At 37.4% G+C, this 24,222-nt stretch overlaps 2 protein-coding genes across 2 annotated transcripts in view; one reads left to right on the forward strand and one right to left on the reverse strand.

Annotated features, from left to right (window-relative positions):
* The window catches only part of LOC133521764 (nuclear pore complex protein Nup214-like), a 52,210-nt gene extending 30,021 nt beyond the window's left edge, over positions 1-22,189 (forward strand). Inside the window, exons 19-29 of the mRNA XM_061856832.1 lie at positions 283-420; positions 2,765-2,962; positions 3,787-4,206; positions 5,770-5,904; positions 6,027-7,797; positions 11,576-11,775; positions 13,256-13,357; positions 14,889-14,940; positions 16,241-16,419; positions 18,361-18,481; positions 21,697-22,189. Of these exons, the coding sequence (XP_061712816.1) occupies positions 283-420; positions 2,765-2,962; positions 3,787-4,206; positions 5,770-5,904; positions 6,027-7,797; positions 11,576-11,775; positions 13,256-13,357; positions 14,889-14,940; positions 16,241-16,419; positions 18,361-18,481; positions 21,697-21,727 (3,347 nt within the window). The 3' untranslated portion in view covers positions 21,728-22,189. The remainder of the gene's footprint in view (positions 1-282; positions 421-2,764; positions 2,963-3,786; positions 4,207-5,769; positions 5,905-6,026; positions 7,798-11,575; positions 11,776-13,255; positions 13,358-14,888; positions 14,941-16,240; positions 16,420-18,360; positions 18,482-21,696) is intronic.
* The window catches only part of LOC133522371 (evolutionarily conserved signaling intermediate in Toll pathway, mitochondrial), a 28,217-nt gene continuing 18,034 nt past the window's right edge, over positions 14,040-24,222 (reverse strand). The window contains exon 6 of the mRNA XM_061857693.1: positions 14,040-14,204. The gene's annotated coding sequence lies outside the window, so the exon portion shown is untranslated. The remainder of the gene's footprint in view (positions 14,205-24,222) is intronic.

Raw genomic sequence — 24,222 nt, forward strand, 5'->3', positions numbered from 1 at the left:
CTAACGCAAATAACGCAATCATTCAATGTTGATATATTTATTTATTTACAGTACATATGATGCTACTTTATCGCACTAGTGCGAAAATTAGCATATTACGTTACTGTGTCGAACATTTAAAGGGCCATATGTACTGTAAAACGTTGTACGATACATGTGCGAATAGGTAACTCGCAACTCGTGTCGATTTAAAACACTCCCTTCGGTCGTGTTTTAATTCATCGCCACTCGTTTCGAATTTCCTTTTTTTCGCACATGTATCGTAATGTACTATTATTTCAGTCAAAGTGCAAGTGAAACAAGAAGTGAAGCCTGTAATTAAGCAAGACCCTAAACCAGTAAAAGAACCACCGAAGCCAGTGTTTGCCCCAATAGCGGTCACGCCTGCTCCACCACCTACTAAGACTTGGTTCACTGAAGGTAATAAAATAATTTAACTAACTTATTCGTAATACGCAACTCGCCTCTTAAAATAAGCGTTATCTTTTAAGTGAATTTGAAATAGAGGTGGATTTTCAAAGAAAACTTTCTAGCCATAGTCAATTTACTGCCGTCTTTCGACACATGTAAGGTTGTCTGGAAGAGATCGCTTACAGAGATAAGACCGCCTGTTGCTACCTTTCTTTACATTGTAAATCTGTTTTTAAACTTGTTTTCTTTGTGGTGCAATAAATAATATTTACATACTTTAATATCAAAAAGTGGCGCCATCTAATAGATCAAAGGCCAAAGGTATAGCGGCATCGTTTCGAGCGATGGCGCCATAACCTTTGGGTTATGCCCGGTAAGGTGGCGTAATTTTTTGATATTTAACAAATCTAACACATATCAGTGAAAGAATAAGGATCAAAGTCAAATGGCGTTCTAAAAGTTTTAATTATATGTCGAAAGATGTTGAAGTAAATTTACGTGGCTACAAAGTTCTCTTTGAAAATCCAACTCTATTTCAAATTCTCTTTTAACACCTTAACTATAAGGCGTTCAAAAGGTAGACATTTAGATGCATCTACTCCATAAGCAACCCAACAGTAAGTAACTAGTGGTAGAAGAGCTGATTGCAAAATTTCGTACCGACATGATACCGCGATGAAATGCATAATCCTTCCCCATAAACACACCCACGACTATAATAAATAATAATAATTCAGCCTATATACGTCCCACTGCTGGGCACAGGCCTCCTCTCATGCGAGAGGGCTCGGGCTATAGTCCCCACGCTAGCCCAATGCGGATTGGGGACTTCACATACCTTTGAATTTCTTCGCAGATGTATGCAGGTTTCCTCACGATGTTTTCCTTCACCGAAAAGCTAGTGGTAAATATCAAATGATATTTCGTACATAAGTTCCGAAAAACTCATTGGTACGAGCCAGGATTTGAACCCGCGACCTCCGGATTGAATGTCGGACGTCATATCCACTCGGCCACCACCGCTTTACCACGACTATACCGTCATAATATCAGTATTATTAGGGCCTGTCTCACAATGTCCAAGTAAACTCCTGAATAAGATACTTACCACTTATCTGACAAATAAAGTCATCGTTGCTGTATCACAATCTTCAAATAAGCTTAACTGGTAGATAAAGTTTTATCTGGCAGTTAATTTATTTGTTAATTAGCTATCCGATACTTTGCAGTTTTTCCGTTCCGTCTAGTGTTGCCTTCTTAAACTAAGTTTAACGTATAGTAACGTACATGTTTGGTACGAGTATACCTGTTAGGGGGCGTCCATTTATCGCGTCATATTGTATAGGGGGGGGAGGGGGTCAGCAAAAAATCACCAATGATCACCACAGGGGACGGGGGGGTATGGACACGTATCACGTGTATTTTTTTTTTCATCTGTGCTAAACTGTATTATAGTCAATAAAATAAAAATAATAGTTTTCCGCCCTTATTATCCTTCACGTGTACTTAGGTTCATTTGTTAGAAAACTGTTCTTTAGTTATCGAAAAAAATACACGTCATATTGGATGGGGGGGGGGGGTCCTGAAAATATCACCAAAGATCACCATGGGGGAGGGGGGGGTCTAAAACAAGCCAAAAACGTATGACGCGATTAATGGACGCCCCCTTAGTGCAAATTAGTTAATAAATAAACAATAACTAACTAACTAACTGCTTTGGCTCAGCGATCCAAAAAGAATCTTGGCCTCCGAAACGAGAGAACGCCACCTGTCCCGATCCAGCGCGGTTTCCTGCCATGACTTGGCATTCAGCCGACGCAGGTCCGCCTCCACGACATCACACCAGCGGTACCTGGGGCGCCCGATCGGTCGACGGCCGGTTGGTCGCCCCAAGTACGCTTCCTTGACTACGCGATCCTCCCCCATTCTGAGTAGGTGACCGAGCCAGCGAAGTCTGTGGGATTTAGTTACGCCGATGATATTGGGCTCAGCCACCAACTCTTCGATCTCGGCATTTTTCCGGATCCTCCAGGAGCCGTCGTCACTTCGGACAGGTCCCAGGATCTTCCTGAGCACTTTTCTTTCCGCTATCAAGAGCTGACTTTCCTCTTTTTGATAAATAAACAATGATAAATAAAAATAGATAAAAGTGATGCTAAGTTACGGCAGAAAAAGCCTTGGCAGGCTTATATATTCCTGAAATGAGAGTTCATATCTACCGGCTGGAATTAGTTTCATGCTGGTATCAGATGGGTATATTTAGGGGTCCCGATGAATTTCTAACTGCTGCCATAACTATTATTTCAGTATTGGATAAAATAAACATTTTTCTATCAGAAATGTATTATTTCAGAACCAAAAAAAGAACCCCCCAGCCCCCAAACACAACCTCCACAAATCGGTTTCACGATATCCAACACACCAACTGCCTCTCGCAACGTTCTCAAAAATTTGCTCGAAAACAAACAAGTCACGGTCGAAGTGAAGAAAGATGAAAACACTATGGACAACTTCATGGGGCAGAAGATTTGTTCTCCTTCTAGTTTCAACTGTGAGTATATGTCAGCTTCACTGTATCTACTCGTAATATACCGACAGCATCTCGAAATATCCTCTGAAACTTGCTAGAGAACAAGCAAGTTAGGTACGGTCGAAACGAAAAAGATAAAAACACTATGGACAACTTCATGGGGCAGAAGATTTGTTCTCCTTCTAGTTTCAACTGTGAGTATATGTCAGTTTCACTGTATCTAATATACCGACAGCATTTCGAAATGTCTTAGGAATCTTGCTGGAAAACAAGCAAGTTATGGTTGAAGTGTAGAAAAATTAAAACACTAGGGACAGTTTGATGGGGCAGAAGATTTGTTCTCCTTCCAATTTCAACTGTGAGTATATATCAGCTTTGCTATATGTAATATACCGATAGCATCTCGAAATATCCTTAGAAACTTTCTAGAGAACAAGCAAGTTACAGTCGGATTTCTCCAAGATCCTATTGTCAGATTTTCACTTGGTTACAATAGGGCCAATGGGGTTAGCAACTGTCAAAAGTTTGTACAGATGGCGCCAGCAGTTTTACCTTTAGTTTTGTCCCCAGTTTTGTTTTATGAGGTGTACCGTAAAGGGCAAGCATCCAGGCCTTAAAAGTCCCAAAAAATAAGAGTTTGACACTATTCGTAGGATTGACAGGTAAAAGCTGTGCTAGCGCCATCTGTAAAATACTTCGACCGGCCAACCCCATTATGTTTTTTTTAATGGTCTTCGAGAATTCGGAGTCCATACATCTCCTTTTTCCATTGATCTGCTTTTTGATGTCAGTTAAAATAGAATAAACAATTAATACACATGCAAAATTAACACAATTTTTTTCAGTTTCATCAGTGATAGTCGCAACACCTACAGCATCATCCTTCACAACGAAACCCATATCAGCACTTAATAACATGTTAAACCAATTCACACCACCAACTGAGAATAAAACTATTGAAACTATTGAACCAGTCAAAGAAAAGCAGATGTCCAATCTTTTCACTATGTCATCTAAATCAAATGTGCCAGATGTCTTGGGCAGTTCTAATATGATTACAATCAAACGGGTTGAACCTAAAGATAAATCGAAAGAGAATGTCCCAGCAAAGACAGAAAATGTGATTTTGTCAATTCCTAAAGTGAATAAAGAAGATAAGAAGGAAAATGAACCGAAACCATTTAGTATACAAAATACGAATAAACCGCTATTTACTTCTGTTGCTCAACCGGTTGCGATTTCTTCTGGATTTAGTAATAAAGCAGGTATGTACAGTACAATACAAATACTCTTTATTGCACACCTCAATACAGAAACAGTACAAATAATACAACACATAAAGAAGAGGTAAACAACAGGCGGTCTTATCGCTAAAAAGCGATCTCTTCCATACAACCTTTAGGTAGAGGAATTAAAACAAAAAGTCGTGTCAGTAGGTGTTCCAGATGCAATAAAAGAAGTATAGCACAGAATAAACAGAACAATATATCATATACAAATATAAATAAAAAAGATAATATATAGATACATATATTAAAATACATATTATATATATAATAAATGCCAGCTGTAAGTATGGAAAAGGAAGCAGATAAAAGTATTACGGAGCAGGTAAAAAGTGAAGTTTAATGAGTCTCTTGAAAGAATTAGGACATTGAGTGCGCCTTAAGTCTATAGGCAATGTATGCATACTTATAACATTTAAATCGCGTTTTGAACAAATATTAAACAGGGTGCTCAACAAGGGTGTTGGAGTTGCAGGCATACATAGGCTACGGAGACTGCTTACCATGCGGGCCGTATGCTTGTTTGCCACCGACGTAGTATAAAAAATAATCAGTTTTCTTGGATCTATCACGAATTTATTTAGTTACCTGTATTTCCGAAAATTCGACAGGTTACACCGGTCAAAAACATTTTCATGTAAAATGTTGCCAAGACGAAACCATAAGGCTTGCACTGTCAAAAAGTTATCAGATCTCTTGTAGAGCCAAGCTTATAACTCTACAAGCCCTAACTTCACAAACTCTACACCTTAGTCATAACAAATGGCTTGGCCATTTTGCTATCGTCACACAGGCGTAAGGTGAAAAATGTATTCACTATTCATTATTTTACAGTACATATGGGGCTACTTTATAGCACTAGTGCGAGAAGTAGCATATTACGTTACTGTGTCGAACATTTAAAGGGCCATATGTACTGTAAAACGTTGTACGATACATGTGCGAATAGGTAATTCGCAACTCGTGTCGATTTAAAACACTCCCTTCGGTCGTGTTTTAATTTATCGCCACTCGTTTCGAATTTCCTATTTTTCGCACTTGTATCGTAATGTACTATTTTATTATACAATACTTCTAGTAGTAACGTGTGAAATAATAAAGGTAACAAAGCAATTTCTCGATAGAGCTGATAAAATTATGATTAAGTTGGCCTAGCGACCGAGAGAAGTAGCGCTGTCCTGTGTCGGAGGACAAGTATCATTTTGGGTCACAGCCAACAAAGTAGGTAAGTAAGTATATGTATTTTACCCGACAGCGCAACGCAGAGGGTAATGTGTTGATCAATCTGTGTATGTATGTTCGTTTGTTTCTTTGTCGCACTGAGAACGCGTGGGCCGATTTTGAAGATTCTTACGTCAATAGATTTGTCTTGATTGCCCGAGTGTCAATAAAGATACTGTTTGCTAACGAAACTAAATAAAACTATTGACAGTTATCAACTCCATTGGATTTCGTTTGATCCGTACTGAAAGCGGCACTCTGTATACTTCATTTAAGATGATAAAATAAATATAATTATTTCTAAAATAATGCTATTTTTAGGTGATATACAAAAATCAGACGAAGCTAAAGCAAAACTAGAAACAGAAACGCCGAAAGAAGCTCAAAAATTTACAGCAGCTCCTGTGTCTTCAGCTTCCATATTTGCTACTGCTAATGCTACTACGAGTATAACAGGTAAACGTTTTTCCTCTCCTATATGAATAATAAAAGAAACATTTCCTCTTAATTCAATAACGTGCAAAAAACTACATAAAACCCTCAAATAGCAATTCATTGGGGGTTGTGTAGAATTTAAGGGTTTTACTTTTATAACGTACCATTATTCTTTGTTTCAGTACCTAAACCAAAGTCAATGTTTGGATCTCCTGCAACAACATCAACTACATCATCATTTCAATCAATATCTACTTCTAAACCTGATTCTTCAAGTATATTTGCAGCAGCCAATACGTCTACTCCGAAAACCCAGTCAAGTTCAATATTTGCTGCAAATTCAACACCTTCAAGTGTATTCGGCGCAAAGCCTTCTATATTTGGCACTGCAGCCACCACTGTTGCAAGTAGTACTTCAGAAAATGCAGTGAAATCAACTGAAAGCACTTCAGTGGCATCAACGACATCCTCTACATTTGGGACAGCGAAATCAGTATTCGGTTCCGCGTTTACTGCCTCTGTTACTACCACCAAAACATCTGAAACTTCCACACCTTCCAGTACCCCAAGTATACAAGCTTCCTCAACTGAAAGCGTTGTTTCAACTGCGGCTAGCCCATCAGTAACAACTACATCGTCAATATTCGGTTCTGTAACATCAACGACACAACCCTCAGTATTTGGCGGTGTACCAACGCCGACTTCTGTATTCGGCTCTTCCACTCCATCTTCTGTTTTCGGTAGCGGTGCTGCAAAATCTGCTTTCGGAACAACATCCCCAGTTAGCACTACGGAAACGACTTCCACTACTAAAACATCTACACCAAGCACTACATCGTCATCAGTATTTGGAAGCACAACAACACCTACGTCTGTGTTTGGAACACAACCTTCTGTGTTAGGAGGCACAACAACAAGCACAACAACGACAACAACAACAACATCCGTGTTTGCAACTGCAACAACTAAAGCAACCGACACTGCAACAACGACAGCATCCGTATTTGGAAGTACTGTCACCACTCCTGCTTCAGTATTTGGAAGTACTACCACAACTCCAGCCTCTGTATTTGGAAGTACTGCCACAACTTCTGCTTCTGTATTCGGAAGCAATACCACTACTTCATCTTCAGCATTTGGAAGTACAACTTCATCTGTATTTGGCACGACAACCACACCATCCGTATTTGCTACCGCAGCTAAATCTGCATTTGGCAGTCCTACTACCACCACGCAAAGCTCAGTTTTTGCTCCCACATCAACCCCATCTGTATTCTCAGGAGCAAATCAGAATCAATCTGTTTTCGGAACACCGTCTACTCAAGCTTCAGTATTTGGTTCGCCTACGACACAGGCGTCCGTATTCGGAAGCCCTGCGACTTTTGGAAGCACAGCAACAACTCAATCTGTATTCGGTACACCAACTACCCAATCTTCTGTCTTTGGTAGTCCACAGACAACACAAGCTTCTGTATTCGGCAGTCCGTCTTTTGGTACTCAGAATAACCAGTCAGTATTTGGAAGTCCGACATCACCACCGTCAGTTTTCGGTGCTCAAACTCAAGCATCTGTATTTGGTACACCAACGCAATCCACTCAAGCTTCTGTTTTTGGAACTCCTACTCAAACTACTCAAGCATCAGTCTTTGGTACCCCTACTCAAACTACTCAAGCATCAGTATTTGGTACCCCTACTCAAACTACTCAAGCATCAGTCTTTGGTACTCCTGCTCAGACCACTCAGGCGTCTGTTTTTGGTACACCTACTACACAATCTTCATTTGGCGGTGGTCAGAGCGTGTTTGGAACCCCGGCCACTACGACGCAAAGCTCTATGTTCGGTGGAGAGTCGCTGTTCGCTTCAGTTAATATTTCGACGACCAGTGCTTCGAGTGGTGGGAGCATATTTGGAGGGTAAGATTTTTCTTCCAAAGCTTAACCTAAAGTGAAACTTATTTTCAAAAAATATAAAAACTGGGTGACCAATATCGTAGAAACTAAATTGATTATTTCGCAGGAGACTGATGTTTACTTATTTATTTTTATTTATTTATTGTGTCGGGAAACACAGCATCAATAACACATATATCTTAACCTTTTGAACGCCACGCCTATCGTACGCGGCGCGTCATCGTGAACCTTGTCGGTACGCATGAAGGTTGATATTCGGCTATAGCCGCGCGCGTCATATGACGTCCTTGGCGGTCAAAAGGTTAATAATAGGAAGATAAAACATTTGTCAAAACAGTTTCCACTTTAAGTTCATATAATAAAAGTGCTCTGAAATAGACACGCATGAGATTAAAGGAATTAAGACGAAAACAACAGCTATTATTTTGTACACAATGCAAACAAAGAACAACAGTGCGATGCAAAGCAAGTCTAATATGAGACGGATTAAGATAAAATAGTAAAAACTACTACTACTATCTAACTAAAGCTGAAAATTAAACATGTAAGATCTTACCACATTCACTATGTTTGACTATTTTTATACATATATTTTTTACTATTTCGAATTGCAAAAACAAATTTGTGCTGATTGAATTAGAATAAGTCAATATGGGAGTATGTTTTATTATAAGCATTACACGCTTTGGATAAATATTAATTGCTTACATATATCTTATTGCTAAATGGGATAGAAAAAAAAATTGTCCAGCAATTTACAATCCTCTTTAACCTTTTGAACGCCACGCCTATCGCACGCGGCGCGTAATCGTGAACCTTGTCGGTACGCATGAAGGTTGATATTGGGCTGTAGCCGCGCGCGTCATATGACGTCTTTGGCGGTCAAAAGGTAAAGCAAATATTATAATTGTTTAATTTGAAAACATTTTAAGATTCCTTGAAGCCTTCCAGGGCACTATGTCCAAAGGTCAAAACGTCCAAGGAGTCAATATGTCCAAGGGTCAAAACGTCCAAGGAGTCAATATGTCCAAGGAGTCAACACATCCAAAGGTCATAACGTCCAAGGAGTCAATATACCCAAGGTGTCAAAACGTCCAAGGAGTTAACAGGTCCAAGGATCTTAACATCCAAGGAGCCAATATATCCAAGGTGTCAAAATGTCCAAGGGTCAAAATGTCCAAGGAGTCAACAGGTCCAAGGGTCAAAACATCCAAGGAGTCAGTATGTCCAAGGTGTCAAAATGTCCAAGGGTCAAAACATCCAAGGATTCAAAACTTTTAAGGAGTCAACATGTCCAAGGAGTCAATATGCCCAAGGTGTCAATATGTCTAAAGTAAATTTATTATGTTACCTAATATTAATACACTAATAAATAATAAATAAATAGTTTATTTATTAATACACACTATGTCGACTCTACTATTATACTTTTTGTACTTTGTTCCTTCTTTAACTTTTCGACTCTATCAAATAAAAAACCGGACAAGTGCGAGTCGGACTCACGCACGAAGGGTTCCGTACCATTATCTATAAAAACGGCAAAAAAATTACGTTTGTTGTATGGGAGGCCCCTTAAATATTTATTTTAATCTGTTTTTTAGTATTTTTGTCGTTATAGCGGCAACAGAAATACATCATTTGCGAAAATTTCAACTGTCTATCACGGTTCATGAGATACAGCCTGGTGACAGACGGATGGACGGACGTACGGACGGACGGACAGCGGATTCTTAGTAATAGGGTCCCGTTTACCCTTTGGGTACGAAACCCTAAAAAGGTATAAAAAGAAATAAATATTATATATAAATAAATAATATTAATATTATTGTTTTCAAAATAACGTAAACTCCAGCTATTCCGTGGACATTTTGACCCTTTGACATTTTGGCACTTGGATATATTTACTAATTGGACTTGTTGACTCCTTGGACATATTGATATTGACTCTTTAAACATTGTGACTCCTTAGACATATTGATTACTTGGACGTTTTGACCATTGGACATTGTGATTCCTTGGACATATTGATTACTTGGACGTTTTGACCCTTGGATATCTTGATTCCTTGGACATATTGACTCTTTGGACATATTGGCACTTGGATATATTGACTCTTTGGACATTTTGACACTTGGGCATATTGACTCTTTGGACGTTTTAACTCCTTGGGCAAATTTACTCTTTGGACGGTTTGACCTTTGTACGTGTTGACTCCTTGGACATATTGACTCCTTGGACGTTTTGACCCTTGGACATATTGACTCCTTGGACGTTTTGACCTTTGGACATAGTGCCCTGGAAGGCCTTGAAGGATTAAAAATCTAACATATACCTAGTTTGATTCAATTCTTGCTCACGAATTGAAGATTCACAAATTATTCGGTTGCCTCTTAAGTACAAGACGTAGTTGTCAAATTGTGGACATTTTGGCCAAGTTTTTGAACGATTTAAAGCCCCATTTAGGCGGTTTAAGAACTTGCATGTGATTTTCGTTACGTTGCGATATTTGGTCGATCGACTGAATTCAATGTGTAAGTAAATATTCTTTATTGTGCACTATACAGTTAAAAATAGACAGGAAATGAAAAAACACTTAACACATTCACTGCCAGACAAAAAACGGCGCACTACCCCAGAAACCGTTGGTCTATAGCTGCGTACAAAACAACCCGCCCAGCGGGTTGTCCGGCATCTGAACAAAGTTCATGAGCGCCCACCAGGTGGGTTCCCGGCAGTGAATGTGTTAAAAGTTAGGTAACAACAGGCGGTCTTATCGCTAAGAAGCGATCACTTCCAGACAACCTTTGGGTAGCCGGAAACTATGAACTTTGAAAAGCAACAACAAAGCAGTACACTCTGCGACGAAGATCGTCTTATAGAAAAGTTGATTTTTTTCTGGATGACTTGGGTTTAGATGTAAAGCTTTGATTGGAAATAATAGGAAAGATTCTAAATTACATTTATAGTACACAATTGTATATTTTTCGTAGGGTTTTACGTTTTTATAGGCATTTCCGCAACGTAGTAAAAACAGCCGATTTTCATAATATATTTTTTTTTCTTCCAATATCATTTAAGTAAAGGTTACAGTTAATTTTGAAACAATATTAAGTAATGCAGAATATAATATAGTTTTCCCTTAATTTACATTTTCTTATATACTGCTATTATATTGCACACAACTGTACATACGGTCAACCAATTTGATTCCTAGGCCACTATAGAACCATGTCATAATGACTTCTACGACAGTGCTTATTGAGTGATGCATGTCATGTATAGACTAATTAAAGCGACAAGGTTCTATAGTGGCCTAGGATTGGTTAGTAGGTAGGTAGAATTGGTTGACTGTACCTAATAAAATAAATATATATATTATACAATCATAAATAAAGGCAAGTTAAGGCAGCGAAAGGTAATGAGTTTACAAAAGATTTTTGAAAACTGGAAGGGATTTAGCACGTCTAATGTCTAATGGAAAATATATCTGTCGAATATTGCATGCACGGTTGAACCGTCTAAATAGGGTTTTAGTCAATGTTATAACGACCAGAAATTTGGTCCTAGTACAGTCAAGATATTAAATACTGACACGGACAAAGTGCCAAAAATATGTATACACGACTTGTCGCCTATACTTTAAGGCAGTGTATACATATTTTTGGCACTTTGTCCGTGTATATATTTAATACCTTGACTACCATTAACTACCAGTACCATTAACTTTTCATATCGTAGGGACTCTTTCTCACCGTATATGACCCGTCTATTCTATTTCTAGATCGACCACCTCCCCAGGGTTCGGTAGCAGCAACACCAACGTTTTCGGCGGTAAAACCACTTTCGGTCAACCGAATCCCGCCGCCGAAGCCATTTTCGGCGGCGGTGGGAGTGGAGGCGGATTCGGACAAACGCAACCCGCTAATAACTTCTGGGGGAGCAATAATAACACCAGTGGTGGATTTGGGTCTAGCGGCTTTGGTACGAATATCATTATTTCTTTTTGTAATGTATCTCTATAATATATATATGTATGTACGCCTAGCTTCCCACTGTCATAATATTACAACAAATTATATTAAATGTATATAATTTTAAATTGGAACAGAGTTGCATTTGTGGCATTTGTAAAATAATACGAATTTACTGCCAATCATATACTTCACACATGAATATAAAAAAAACGGACAAGTGCGAGTCGGACTTGCCCACTTTTCACATTCGGGTTCCGTACTTTTTAATATTAGTTGTTATACCGGCAACAGAAATACATCATCTGTGGAAATTTCAACTGTCTAGCTATCACGGTTTATGAGATACAGCCTGGTGACAGACGGACGGACGGACAGCGGAGTCTTAGTAATAGGGTCCCGTTTTACCCTCTGGGTACGGAACCCTAATATTATAGGAAATTCTTACACATATTGACTAAGTTCCGCGGTAAGGCTTGTGTTGCGGGTATTCAGACAACGATATACATAACGATATATATATTATACAAATACTTAAATACATAGAAAACATCCATGACTTGATAACTCGGGAACAAATATCTGTGCTCATCACACAAATAAATGCCCTTACCGGGATTCGAACCCAGGACCATCGAGTTCATAGGCAGGGTCACTACCCACTAGGCTAGGCCGGTCGTCAAAACAAAATAAAAATTAAATAATCTAAATATTATAACAAAATTTAGCTAAATGGATAGAAAATGAGCCATCAATTATAAAAAAAAGTGGTATTTAAAAAGACATATTGAGCTTATAAAAAATTATACTTTCAAAAAGAAAAAAATAAAATGGTACAGAAAATATAAATGCAATATTTCTGGGTCAAAATAGCAATTTTCTTGATCTTTCATACATTTAGGACAGACTAATGTAATGTGACGTCACATTACAATATAATTTAGAGGCATTTCTATCCTCGAGTGCGAGCGTCAGACTTTAACTCTCATTTCTGACCTTTGTGTTGCTTAAATGCCATGAGTCCTATATAGACATTTGATCCTCAGGAAAATCAAGATCGTTTGACATTATTTACAAAAAACTGTCAAGTAGCCAATTGTTCTTGTTTTTACAAGCTTTTATTTAACTTGCCCTGTTAGTATGTATGGGACAAATCTTGCAAGTTAAATTTGACCCACTTCCCGGTTTCCGATGAAGCTGAAAATTTGCAATATTATGGTACCATCAAGTTGATCTGATATGGTGACAGGAGGTAGCCATAGGAACTCTGTGATAAAACAACGCAACCTAATTGTGTTTGGGGTTTTTAGAATTGTCTCAATGAGTATTAGTTGCCTGTGGAAAAAAAGCGATAAAAGCTTGTACCGAAAATGAAATTTTTACCAAAAACTTATCTGTAAGCCGCTGTTGGATGCCAGGCATACAATCTGTTTGTAATCTCTTCCCGGGCAAGAACTCGTTAAGTGGTTAAATGTAATTACTATCCGCAGGTCAACAAGCCACAACGCAATCATCATCCGTGTTCGGGACGGGCAGCTTCAGCGCCCCCTCGCCGCCGGGGCAAGCATTTGGTTCGCCCACGTCGTCGACAGGTTAGTCTTTATTTTTCTACCCTCCGGTCGGAAAGCGACAAGCTCTCTGGTTAATTGTCCATCGTAGTCATAGTATTTTTCGCACTGGGTACATAAATTAATATATATGTATGTATATTTAATTATACTATATTTATGTAAGTTTATTACCGTTAGTATATATTATTTATCGCTATTTAGCTTGTTTTAAGTTACTTATTCTGTTTTTTTTTTTGTTTAATGTCTGCACGTACTACTGTTTCTGTTTAGCCTGATGGTTGACTGGTAGAGAATGCCTTTAGGCATTAAGTTCGCCATTTGTACTTTATTTGTTATATTGTGCAATAAAGTTTAAATAAAAAAAAATAAAAAAAATAAAGCGTCAACTTTCGGCCCGCTGCGCTAAACGAAGTTGCCGCTTTTCGGCTCCGTCGAACAGACAGAAAGTATACACAGCTCGGTGAGTAAATAAGAAAGCCTCAATTGTAATCTGAAGAATATATAATATACTATATGCCCTAGATATACACCGTGTTTTTTTATTTCCATTAATTTCAAGGGTGCATTCCTGAGCTTAAACTTTCTCAAAAACACCGACATTGTAATTAACTCCATTTCGGAGATAATCAGTAATATGTTTTTACAGTACATATGGTGCTACTTTATCGCACTAGTGCGAAAATTAGCATATTACGTTACTGTGTCGAACATTTAAAGGGCCATACGTACTGTAAAACGTTGTACAATACATGTGCGAATAGGTAATTCGCAACTCGTGTCGATTTAAAACACTCCCTTCGGTCGTGTTTTAATTTATCGCCACTCGTTTCGAATTTCCTATTTTTCGCACTTGTATCGTAATGTACTATTACATGCTAGGTCATAGGTAGACTAAGTTAACGGTGTCTGTAGCCTAGTCCCGCTATAGCTAGTGACTGCCTACGAAGCTCGAAATCGACTCCCGGTAAGGGTATTTCTTTGTGTGTTCATCACAAATATTTATTCCTAAATTATGAATGTTTTCTGTGTTCAATTATTTTTTTAATTATATGTCTATACATTATTTATTACGTCTCTAGTACCCACAACACAAATCTTAATGTGTTTTCTTGGGGCTAGGTCGTTTTATTAAAAAAAACAACGGGTTGCACTCCGGGAGTGCCGGCAGAAGCGAAAACTTGAATATTAGCGTTTTGTTATTTTGGAATGGTTAGGGAATCATTTTGCACGAATTGCTTTAATTATCAGTATAAAAGTACTATAATTTATGTGGTAAAATACAATACTTCCTCTCCTACGCCTCGCCGGCGGTCTACTGGCTTCAATGACATTGTAACAGTTTTTCGATCAGGTCACGTGTCCGTCTTACGAATTTTCAATCTGACGAATCTTTCGATCTCGTGACCTGTCGCGAGTTTAACATTTTTTCCCCATCACAAAAAGTGCACAGCGCCGCTAAAGAAGTTTTCACTTCAAAAATATGTACAATTGGCGACGATCAGCAAAAATTCAAGACGAATTTTTTTTTAAATATTTTTTACATTTGTTGCAGGAGGTTTCGGCAGTGGTTTTGGATCTAAAGCTGTTTTCGGCCAACCAGCTGGGTGAGTTACATGACTAATCGTAATGGCAAGTGATCACGTTCATTTATTATGAAGCGTTTCGAGGGCACAGTTAAAGATTTGAGTGATTTGTCTTTTATAATTGGCTTTTTTATTGATCCATCAACTTTTTGCGCTAAATAAATATTTAGTACGCTTAGGGTCAGTTACACCAACCCGTTTGTCAAAATTAATGGGGTCTTCTCAATATTTTAGTATGTGAAGTTTTATAGTTCCCTGCTGTGTGACGATGATCTGTGCAACTGGCCCTTAGAGTCGCCTAAGACACTGAGCAGTGCACCTCTATATTAAATTTTGTATCTTGCTCGAAAAAGATCTTATTTCATGCAGGTGTACTGAACGACAAAGGCTTATCCCACGGGAGTTTTTGGATTGTAAAAAAAAATTGCGATAACTTATTTTATTATTATATATTAGCTATATATATTTTTTTAATAATTCATACGAAAAAACTAGGTATGTATAAATGAGTTTTACTTTTAAAATATTAATGTTTGTAATTTGGTATTTTTGTTCATGTTTACAAATATGTAATTTGATTAATTTAATAGCCGTTTAAAATATTTTTACATAATTTTCAATTGTGGCTGAACGTCGGATAGGTCCGTGCCTTCGATGCCTAACCTGTCAAAACATTACAATATGGCGGACGAATGTTTGAAATGTCACCGTATTTCAGAATAATTTCGCTTAACCTCCTAAGACCCTGAGTACAAATTTTTGTACATATTCCAAAATCTATTTTGAACTTTTATTATGTAACTAAGGGTTCCAAATTCAAAAACAAAACAATTGCTTCTGGGTCTCAGGAGGTTTAGTTTTTTCTTCGCTTGTGTGATGAAAAACATTGTAACTCCTGGGTCAAAATATTGTTACTCGAATATTTAATTCACTCCAGCCGTACCAAATGTAACTTACTCCCCTCGTTGCACAGTACTATAAACATGTATCACGTTCGCCATTTAAACTACATACGGAAGTTTAAATGCTCGATTGAACACGAACAAAATTCAAAATTAAAAAATTTATTCTGCAAGTAGGCCTCAAGGGCTCTTTTACAAGTCAATACAACATTTATAGTAACATCATATAGTGACATGAAAAATACATAACAACATTTTATAAATACAACAGCCAATACCTGGGTAAACATTACATTATAATAATCTTAAAAAAAATAATTACTACAATACAATAGAGATGTATAGTCTCTATGGTTAAAAACACATTAAATCTGGAGATGTAAAAGGTCCCCAATACATAAAATACCGGTAATTTTTAGTTTCGGCTCCCCGACCAGCTCCGGTTTCGGTGCGCCGGCGTCGTTCAGCGGCTTCAGCAAGAGCCCGGGCGGGTTCGGCGCCGCGCCGGCCTTCGGGGCCGCGCCGGCCTTCGGGGGGGCGGCCTTCGGCGGCGGCTCGCCCGGCGGCGGCGTGTTCGGGAGTGCAGCGCCCGCTACAGGTACCTTAATATTTCTAAAATCGGTCGGTCGGTCGGTCGTAGCTCAAAACCGGGATGAGTGGAAGAAGAGGGAGGAGGCCTTTGCCCAGCAGTGGGACACAATGGGCTCGTTATAAAACTGTAATTATTGAATTAAGATTTCGTATACCAAACTATAATTGCTTACTTTTCATCTATGGACTTCCAACTCGATTATAATATTCATTTCGATACGCTGTAATCAACTATGTATAAAAAAATTGACCAATCACGTGCCGCCGCGCTCCCATAGGAAAGACTAAACGGGCGACAATAGTCGCGCGTTTATGTCTTTTGTATGACATTTTTGTCTACTGAGATACTTACCAATTTTTATTAATTATTTAGGTTTGACAGTAAAAAAAGTATTATTTTAGATGACTCGTACAAAAAGTATTGTACACAATAGTGAAATAATCAAGCTTTTCAATCTCGTACCTTACTTAGGCAACTCAGCAAGCTTCGTCCTAAACTCGATACTCGACTGAAATAGTACATTACGATACAAGTGCGAAAAATAGGAAATTCGAAACGAGTGGCGATAAATTAAAACACGACCGAAGGGAGTGTTTTAAATCGGCACGAGTTGCGAATTACCTATTCGCACATGTATCGTACAACGTTTTACAGTACATATGGCCCTTTAAATGTTCGACATAGTAACATAATATGCTACTTCTCGCACTAGTGCTATAAAGTAGCCCCATATGTACTGTAAAGATCTATTATATCACGATTATATGAAACACTATTGTTTCAGGCGTCTAAGGACCATTTATGTATGGTATAAGTATAAATTTATTAATAAACATGAATCGTTTTTCTTATAAATAAATTACAATGTCCGCTGCAGATTCTGTTGTATTCTGCTTCCGTTCTGTATTTATCTTCTGTATTGTTTTGTTTGTTTAACGTATCAATGGGTACACTGAAAATCAGCATCGTAACACTACTCATGTGCTATGATATGACTGCGATTTAAGCTTATTTTAATGTTGTTGTTTCGAATAAAAGCATCATTCATTCATTCAATAAAAAATATTAGAATCGGCAATGTTCAATTGACTACTTGACAGTTTTTTTTGTAAATAATGTCAATTGATATTGATTTTCCTGACGATCAAATGTCTATATAGGACTCATAGCATTTAGGCAACACAGAGGTCAGAAATGAGAGTTGAAATCTGACGCTCGCACTCGACGATTGAAACGCCTCTAACAAAATGATATTGTAATGTGACGTCACATTACATTAGTCTGTCCTGAATGTATGGAAGATCAAGAAAATTCCTATCTTATTTATTTATTTATTTATTTTATTTAATCTTTATTGCACATAAGAAAACACACTGTACAATAGGCGAACTTAATGCCGTAAGGCATTCTCTACCAGTCAACCTTTAGGCAAAGCAGATAAGTTGTAGGCGGTGCAAAAACATAGGTATAGGTGATACAATTGATACATGTACGAACACAATACATTCATAAAAAATACACATACATAAACATACATATATATTAATAATATTGATACAAATACATATACTTACATATACATACCTATATATATATATATATATATATGAAATCAGATGAACTTACAAAGCAGAAACATTAAGATTTTCCAGTACTGCCAGCAAAGACCCTGAAATATTGCGTTTATGTATATAGTTGTTGTACAATTAATTTTTCAATAAAATTTAAGGAATCGAATGGTCTAAAAAAATATTAAGCCTTGTATTTTTTTATAATCTGAATATGACTTTTTAAATTCCACTTTTTTTTAAATGGATGACTTATTATCGATCCATTTAGCTATATTTTGTTATAATATTCAACATGTGTCAAGTACCCAATTTCTCAATCTGTTTCTCCAAGTGCATATTTAAGTTTCTGCTTTCCTAACCTCTAATTTTGTCGCAGGATTCGGCTCGCCGACACAATCCAACGCCACGTTCGAGAGCCTAGCGACACAAAACACGCTCACGTTCGGGAACTTGGCGCAACAAAGCGCGCCCGCGCAAGCCGCGCCCAGCTTCAACACGTAAGTAAATGTAATCACTTATATTCCGAAACCCGCAACAAAACAAAACTTTAAAATAATTGTTAAATACGGTGACATATCAAACATTCGTCCGCCATTTTGTAATTTCTTGTCAGGTGAGGTCATAGAAATAGGATAGTATAGAACGACTGTCAAACTTGGAAAGTGTGACCAAAAATGAAATGCAAGTGTGTGCGTAAATTGTCTATGTGCGAACAAAAATAGTGATGTCATGTTACAACATATTAATAATCTATCGATGTTTAACTGCTTTATCGACTACTTTTTCAAATGTGTTTGAAAAAGTTGAAAATGATAAAGTTGAAGTTGTTTGAAAATGTGTTCACAAAGAGTTGACTTACCAAAGAAAATTTGAATTTCGCGCCTTTTCCTGCTGACAACTTGGGTTGGATGTGTATACGCTGTCTTGTGTTTCCTTGTGTTGGCGGCAAAGCCGTGGAAAAGTGGTTAAAATGTAAGTACTGTGTTGGAAAGTGAAGTTTAAATTTATCACTAAACATGTACACGTTCAAAAAAGGTATTATAACAATCGTTATTATTTTAAGTCGGTTATAAAGGTAATATCTTAATGATGTCTTGTGAACAACTAATTCCATACCTACTAATATACCGACAAGTTATCGATACAGTCATATCAACATTTTGTCAAGCCCTAGCGTAAAGTAACAGTTTAGGTTTTTACACAAAATATTCTAAATTATTGACTAATATGATGAAATATTAACACACAATTGAAGAAAAACTTCTAATGAACTGTTATAATTGGTTTTTTACACTTTTTATGCTGTTAATTTGATAAAATATCGTTACGAAAATTTCGCTAGGAATATCATAATTACCTGTGAAATGAGTATTTTCCTGGGTTTTTTGGCCCTGAAACACTACAACCCGGCACACAACATGACACCATCGTCACTAAATTACTTAATGTATACTTTTCATTTTATATTTTTCACGTTAAAAAATACGGCAATATGATTTTGGCCGCCTCGGCCGCCTTCGAACTCAAAATTGGTTACGTTTTCTCATATGTAGTCTGCCTCTTTTGCACTTATGGCTTGTTCATATACGTCATGGCTTCCCTTTCGCACACTTCATCTGTCTGTCAAGCGAAGCGACTGACATGTCTCTGGGTGAGGTATCGAAGGCTCAGACTTGTTCGGCATTCAGCCACGATTGAAATTTATTTAAAAACATGTTTTAAACAGCTGTTAAATGATCAAATTAAATAATTTTAAACGTCATAAACAAAAATATTTAATTATAAACGTCAGTATTTTAAAAGTAAAATTCATTTGTGCTACTTGGTTTGTATGAATAAGTGACATAATCTAGGGACTCCTAGGGAGTTATAGCTTTATTTCACAATTCATAACTCCCGCGGGAACAAAATAGGCCTTTGTTCTTCAGCACACCTGCGTGAAATAAGATCTTTTTCGAGCATGTGTGATGAAAATGTAATTACTTATATTCCGAAACTGGCAACAAAACGCAACAACGAACATTAATCCCCTTATTCATAAAAGTCTACTAAAGTTGACAAGCCGCTAATAATCGTGTGTCCCTTTCCGTCATACAAATACGTCGGAAAGGGACAAACAATTATTAACGGCTTGTCAACTTTAGTAGACGTTTATGAATAAGGGGTTAAGTCTATTATTACGTCACAGGTTCAAATTTCACTGGTAAATTTTGGATTTCTTCTAGCATGGAGTAGTTTAAGGGTAAAATTAGGGGAATTCATAAAAAAATACTTAATATTTAATTATTTCATTTGTTCCGTAGTTGTACTTTCCAATAGGGTTGTTTCCATCTACAAATCTTAGGGCAGAATTGTATCCCAATAAATTCTTTTGGATTATAAGAACATGTTAAACTACTTTTCGGGGACCTGTAATGACCATATTTTTGTAAATATTGAATTTAAAATATCTTTTGGCACACGTCACGTGACCAAACTCAAAACGTCTTGGAAGATTCTGATGACGTCACAACTCTCTGATTGACACTGTTGACAGTTAGGCAATAAACAACAAATGACAAATGTCAGTTGACAGTTCGTATCTTCTACGTTTGTAAGGTTGTGTCAAACCGTAAACTGTGACGTCACACAATTTTCAAAGAGCGTTTTGGGCGCGAAAGCATCCGTCATAATATATTTTGTTAATTTAACATATTTAAAGCCGTTTTTAGTATAAAAGTTGAATTTTAGGGCAACTTTTAGTTAATATAGAACGTAATACAAGCGTTTCAAAAAATTGGAAACAACCCTATTGTCTCCACTTCAGCTGAAGTCTCATTGGCGGAGCGAACGCGAAACGTTTTGTTGATTCCGTTTTTGGAAAATGTTCAAAATGTCTGCCTGTTGGTGATCCTACATTAAAAAAAAGGCTCTTACGGAACTTTCAGTTGGAGTAGCAGTGAAAGCGCTATTATTGTTTGTCCTTGTCATAGTCTATCTTTTCCTTTCTGTCTACTTCTAAAACGTCCTAAGTGACGTAGACGTGTTTTGTTGCTCACCGTTTTTATGGTGGGTAACAATGAACCCGACCAAATTACGTTGGTTTCTGGTATGTTGTCAGGAATGTTAAAACGTATTTTTAATTTAGTCGCATTGCGTATATTCTGTCCCTCACGGGTGCACGCGGTATATACGATCCTACCATCTATGGGTTATACCTATACTGACAATTTTTGATGACCGGTCTGGCCTAGTGACCTTGCCTATGAAGCTGATGGTCCCGGGTTCAAATCCGGGTAAGAGCATATATTTGTGTGATGAACACGGATATTTGTTTCTGAGTCATGGGTGTTTTCTATTTGTTTAAGTATTTATAATTATATATTATATATATCGTTGCCTAGGTACCTACAACACAAGCCTTAAACTCATTACTGTGGGACTTAGTCAATTTGTGTAATAATGTATTATAATATTTATTTACAGTACATATGGTGCTACTTTTCCGCACTAGTGCGTAAATTAGCACATTATGTAACTATGTCGAAACTTTAAAGAGCCATATTTACTGTAAAACTTTGTACGATACACGTGCGAATAGCTAATTCGCAACTCTTGTCGATTTAAAACACTCCCTTCGTTCGTGTTTTAATTTATCGCCACTCGTTACGAATATCCTATTTTTGGCACTTGTATCGTAAATAACTATTATTTCTATTTAATTGTATTTCAGGTCACCATCATTCACGGGGTGGCGCGGCTGATGACAGATGCACAGAGGTCGTACTGTGCGCTTAAAACAACTCTTGTAACATCTCAGACAAATGTGAACGTGATTCTTGTTATTTGTATCTATGGCTAAAAATGCGTACATAAAGAGCTTACGTACTTTTGTTATGTATTACGCGTAAGTACAGGTAGCCAGTGACTAATGGTACTCTACCTGTCCGATTTCTGTGTCCCATGCACATTGCGTCTCACACTGTCATTAAGCAAAATGCGAGACGCAAATACACATTGGACCAAGATATTGGATAGATGGAATACCAACATAACTTAAAGAATTCTTAAGCTCAGTGTGGACGCACTATAATGTAAAATTAAAGGCGTAACCATTGTAATCAAGATAGACATTGATGTTGAATAGTGGCATTGTAAACTTATTTATAAATATCCTTAAATGTAATGTGTATGTATGATTATTTTTAATAAACGAATTGGCTAATTGAATGTTTATTATTACCCGATTCTATTTTTTCCTTAGAACCCAACCAAATTGGATTATTTTTACACGACTGCCTAAAAAAGGCGTGTAAAGTTTGACTGCTTGTTTAGATCAACATTTGCCAACACAATTTCCTATGTCCGATGAAGCTATTTTAAAATACTACGTCATTGGCAAACGAGCATACGGACCGCCTGATGGTAAGCAGGCTTTGGTCTCGGACTGTCTAGAACACAAAATTACTAGTGTAATATTTTGCCTATATCCCTTTTAGTCTACATCGCAAACGGTCTAGAACACAATATGACTACTTATAGGTAGGTTAGGTTCGTTAGTTATCTTTTAATGGCCGAAGGCCAAACCGCACAGAAATAGGAGCCCCGCGGTCGACATCGCTAACGTAAAGATAAACCGACGAAATGTAGATAAATAAAAGGTCTAAATAATTGTAGTCATTTTGTGTTCTAGACCGTTTGCGATGTAGACTAAAAGGGATATAGGCAAAATATTATATTAGTCATTTTGTGTTCTAAACAGTCCGAGATCAACCCGTAAGGTGTTACATGCGCGTTGCCGACCCTAACCAACACCCCCTCGTTGAGCTCTGGCAACCTTACTCACCGGCAGGAACACAATACTATGAGTAGGGCCTAGTGTTATTTGACTGCGGTTGGGGTAAGGTAGGGAGACTTCTTCATTTGAGCTCTTTTCTAGATCTGGAATGACATCCGCTTTTACTGTGCCCAATTTATATGTAAAAAATTGTTCCTTTTACTTCATTTTGTATCTACCTCACCCAAATATTGTACCTACTTATACCGCGAAGTGTAATGAGTTGAAAAAAAGCAAATATATCCTTACCTTTCTAATTCATGTAAATAAATGCATTTCTTACTTCAAAATCCAATTGCATTGATCGCAAAAGTTTCAAAGTCCCTAGTCATTAGTACGAACTTCCAACTGAATAGGCCGACTTCATTATAATATTCACATAACTCGCTAACAAACCGTAGGATTTCTTATATCAAGTTCCGGGCGGCTAACGAATGAAGTTTCTAAGTGTCGCAGGGAGTTAGGGAAGACGAGGCGCAATTTTATGATACTTTTGCTTCAAGTTGCCCGTATAAGTTAGGTGTTTGTGATATGACAAATCTACTAGTGAGAATTTACAACTGGTTACAGTCGGCTGCAAAAATATGTATCGAGAGAATCGTCTCATAAATATGGTACTACGCTTTTATTACACTGGAATAAGATGCTACGGGACATATTTTTGAGTAAGATGTATGTGTGTACCCATATTTTTACACTTGACTGTACATGGATCGATTCCATACCGTAGATAATTAACAATTATAAATGTGGTGTCATCTGTGTATGAAGTGAGCATTCTAAGCTTAGGTATACTTAGTATCAAGACTCGGAAACCGGTTAAATTTCCAAACCGTTATCAGTACTTGGCACAAAACCTTTTAATTTCGGTTTCGCTCGAAAAACCGTTATTTATAAACCGGTTTTTATGAGATCAGTTCTCAAATTAACCGGTTTAGAGCAATAAAAACCGGGTTCTTCCTATGCCGATGTCTATGTTTACGTGGCACACCACCAAGCCGGCCGGCTGTTTCGTCGCTTGTCGAATAAACCGTTTTTTTTTTGTTTACAATAAAGTTCTTAAAACGTTCTCGTTCTTATAAAAGTTCGGAGTAAAACCGAAATAAACCGGTTTTTACTTAACCGGTTCCGAGCCTTGCTTAGTATGAATTTTATGAAATGAGTTTTTGTCTCGGTCCCTAATACGAGTATGTTAAACAAAATCCTTTGTTTCTTTTATGCGAAGCGGTCAGCTCCCATTTAAAAGCGTTTATCGTGATAGTATTAAGGTTCAAATTTATGTAAAGTTTATTCCAAACCCAATCAGCCACGCGTTGCAAAACAACAGCACTATTTTTGGAGATAACATAACTTCTTATCTCCGAATGGGCCGTTTTATGAATTTGAACCATATAATTAGCAGGGTAAAATTGGTTTTTAAAC

The sequence above is a fragment of the Cydia pomonella genome, chromosome 10 (assembly GCF_033807575.1).
Source record: "Cydia pomonella isolate Wapato2018A chromosome 10, ilCydPomo1, whole genome shotgun sequence".
In the NCBI taxonomy this organism is placed as follows: Eukaryota; Metazoa; Arthropoda; class Insecta; order Lepidoptera; family Tortricidae; genus Cydia; species Cydia pomonella.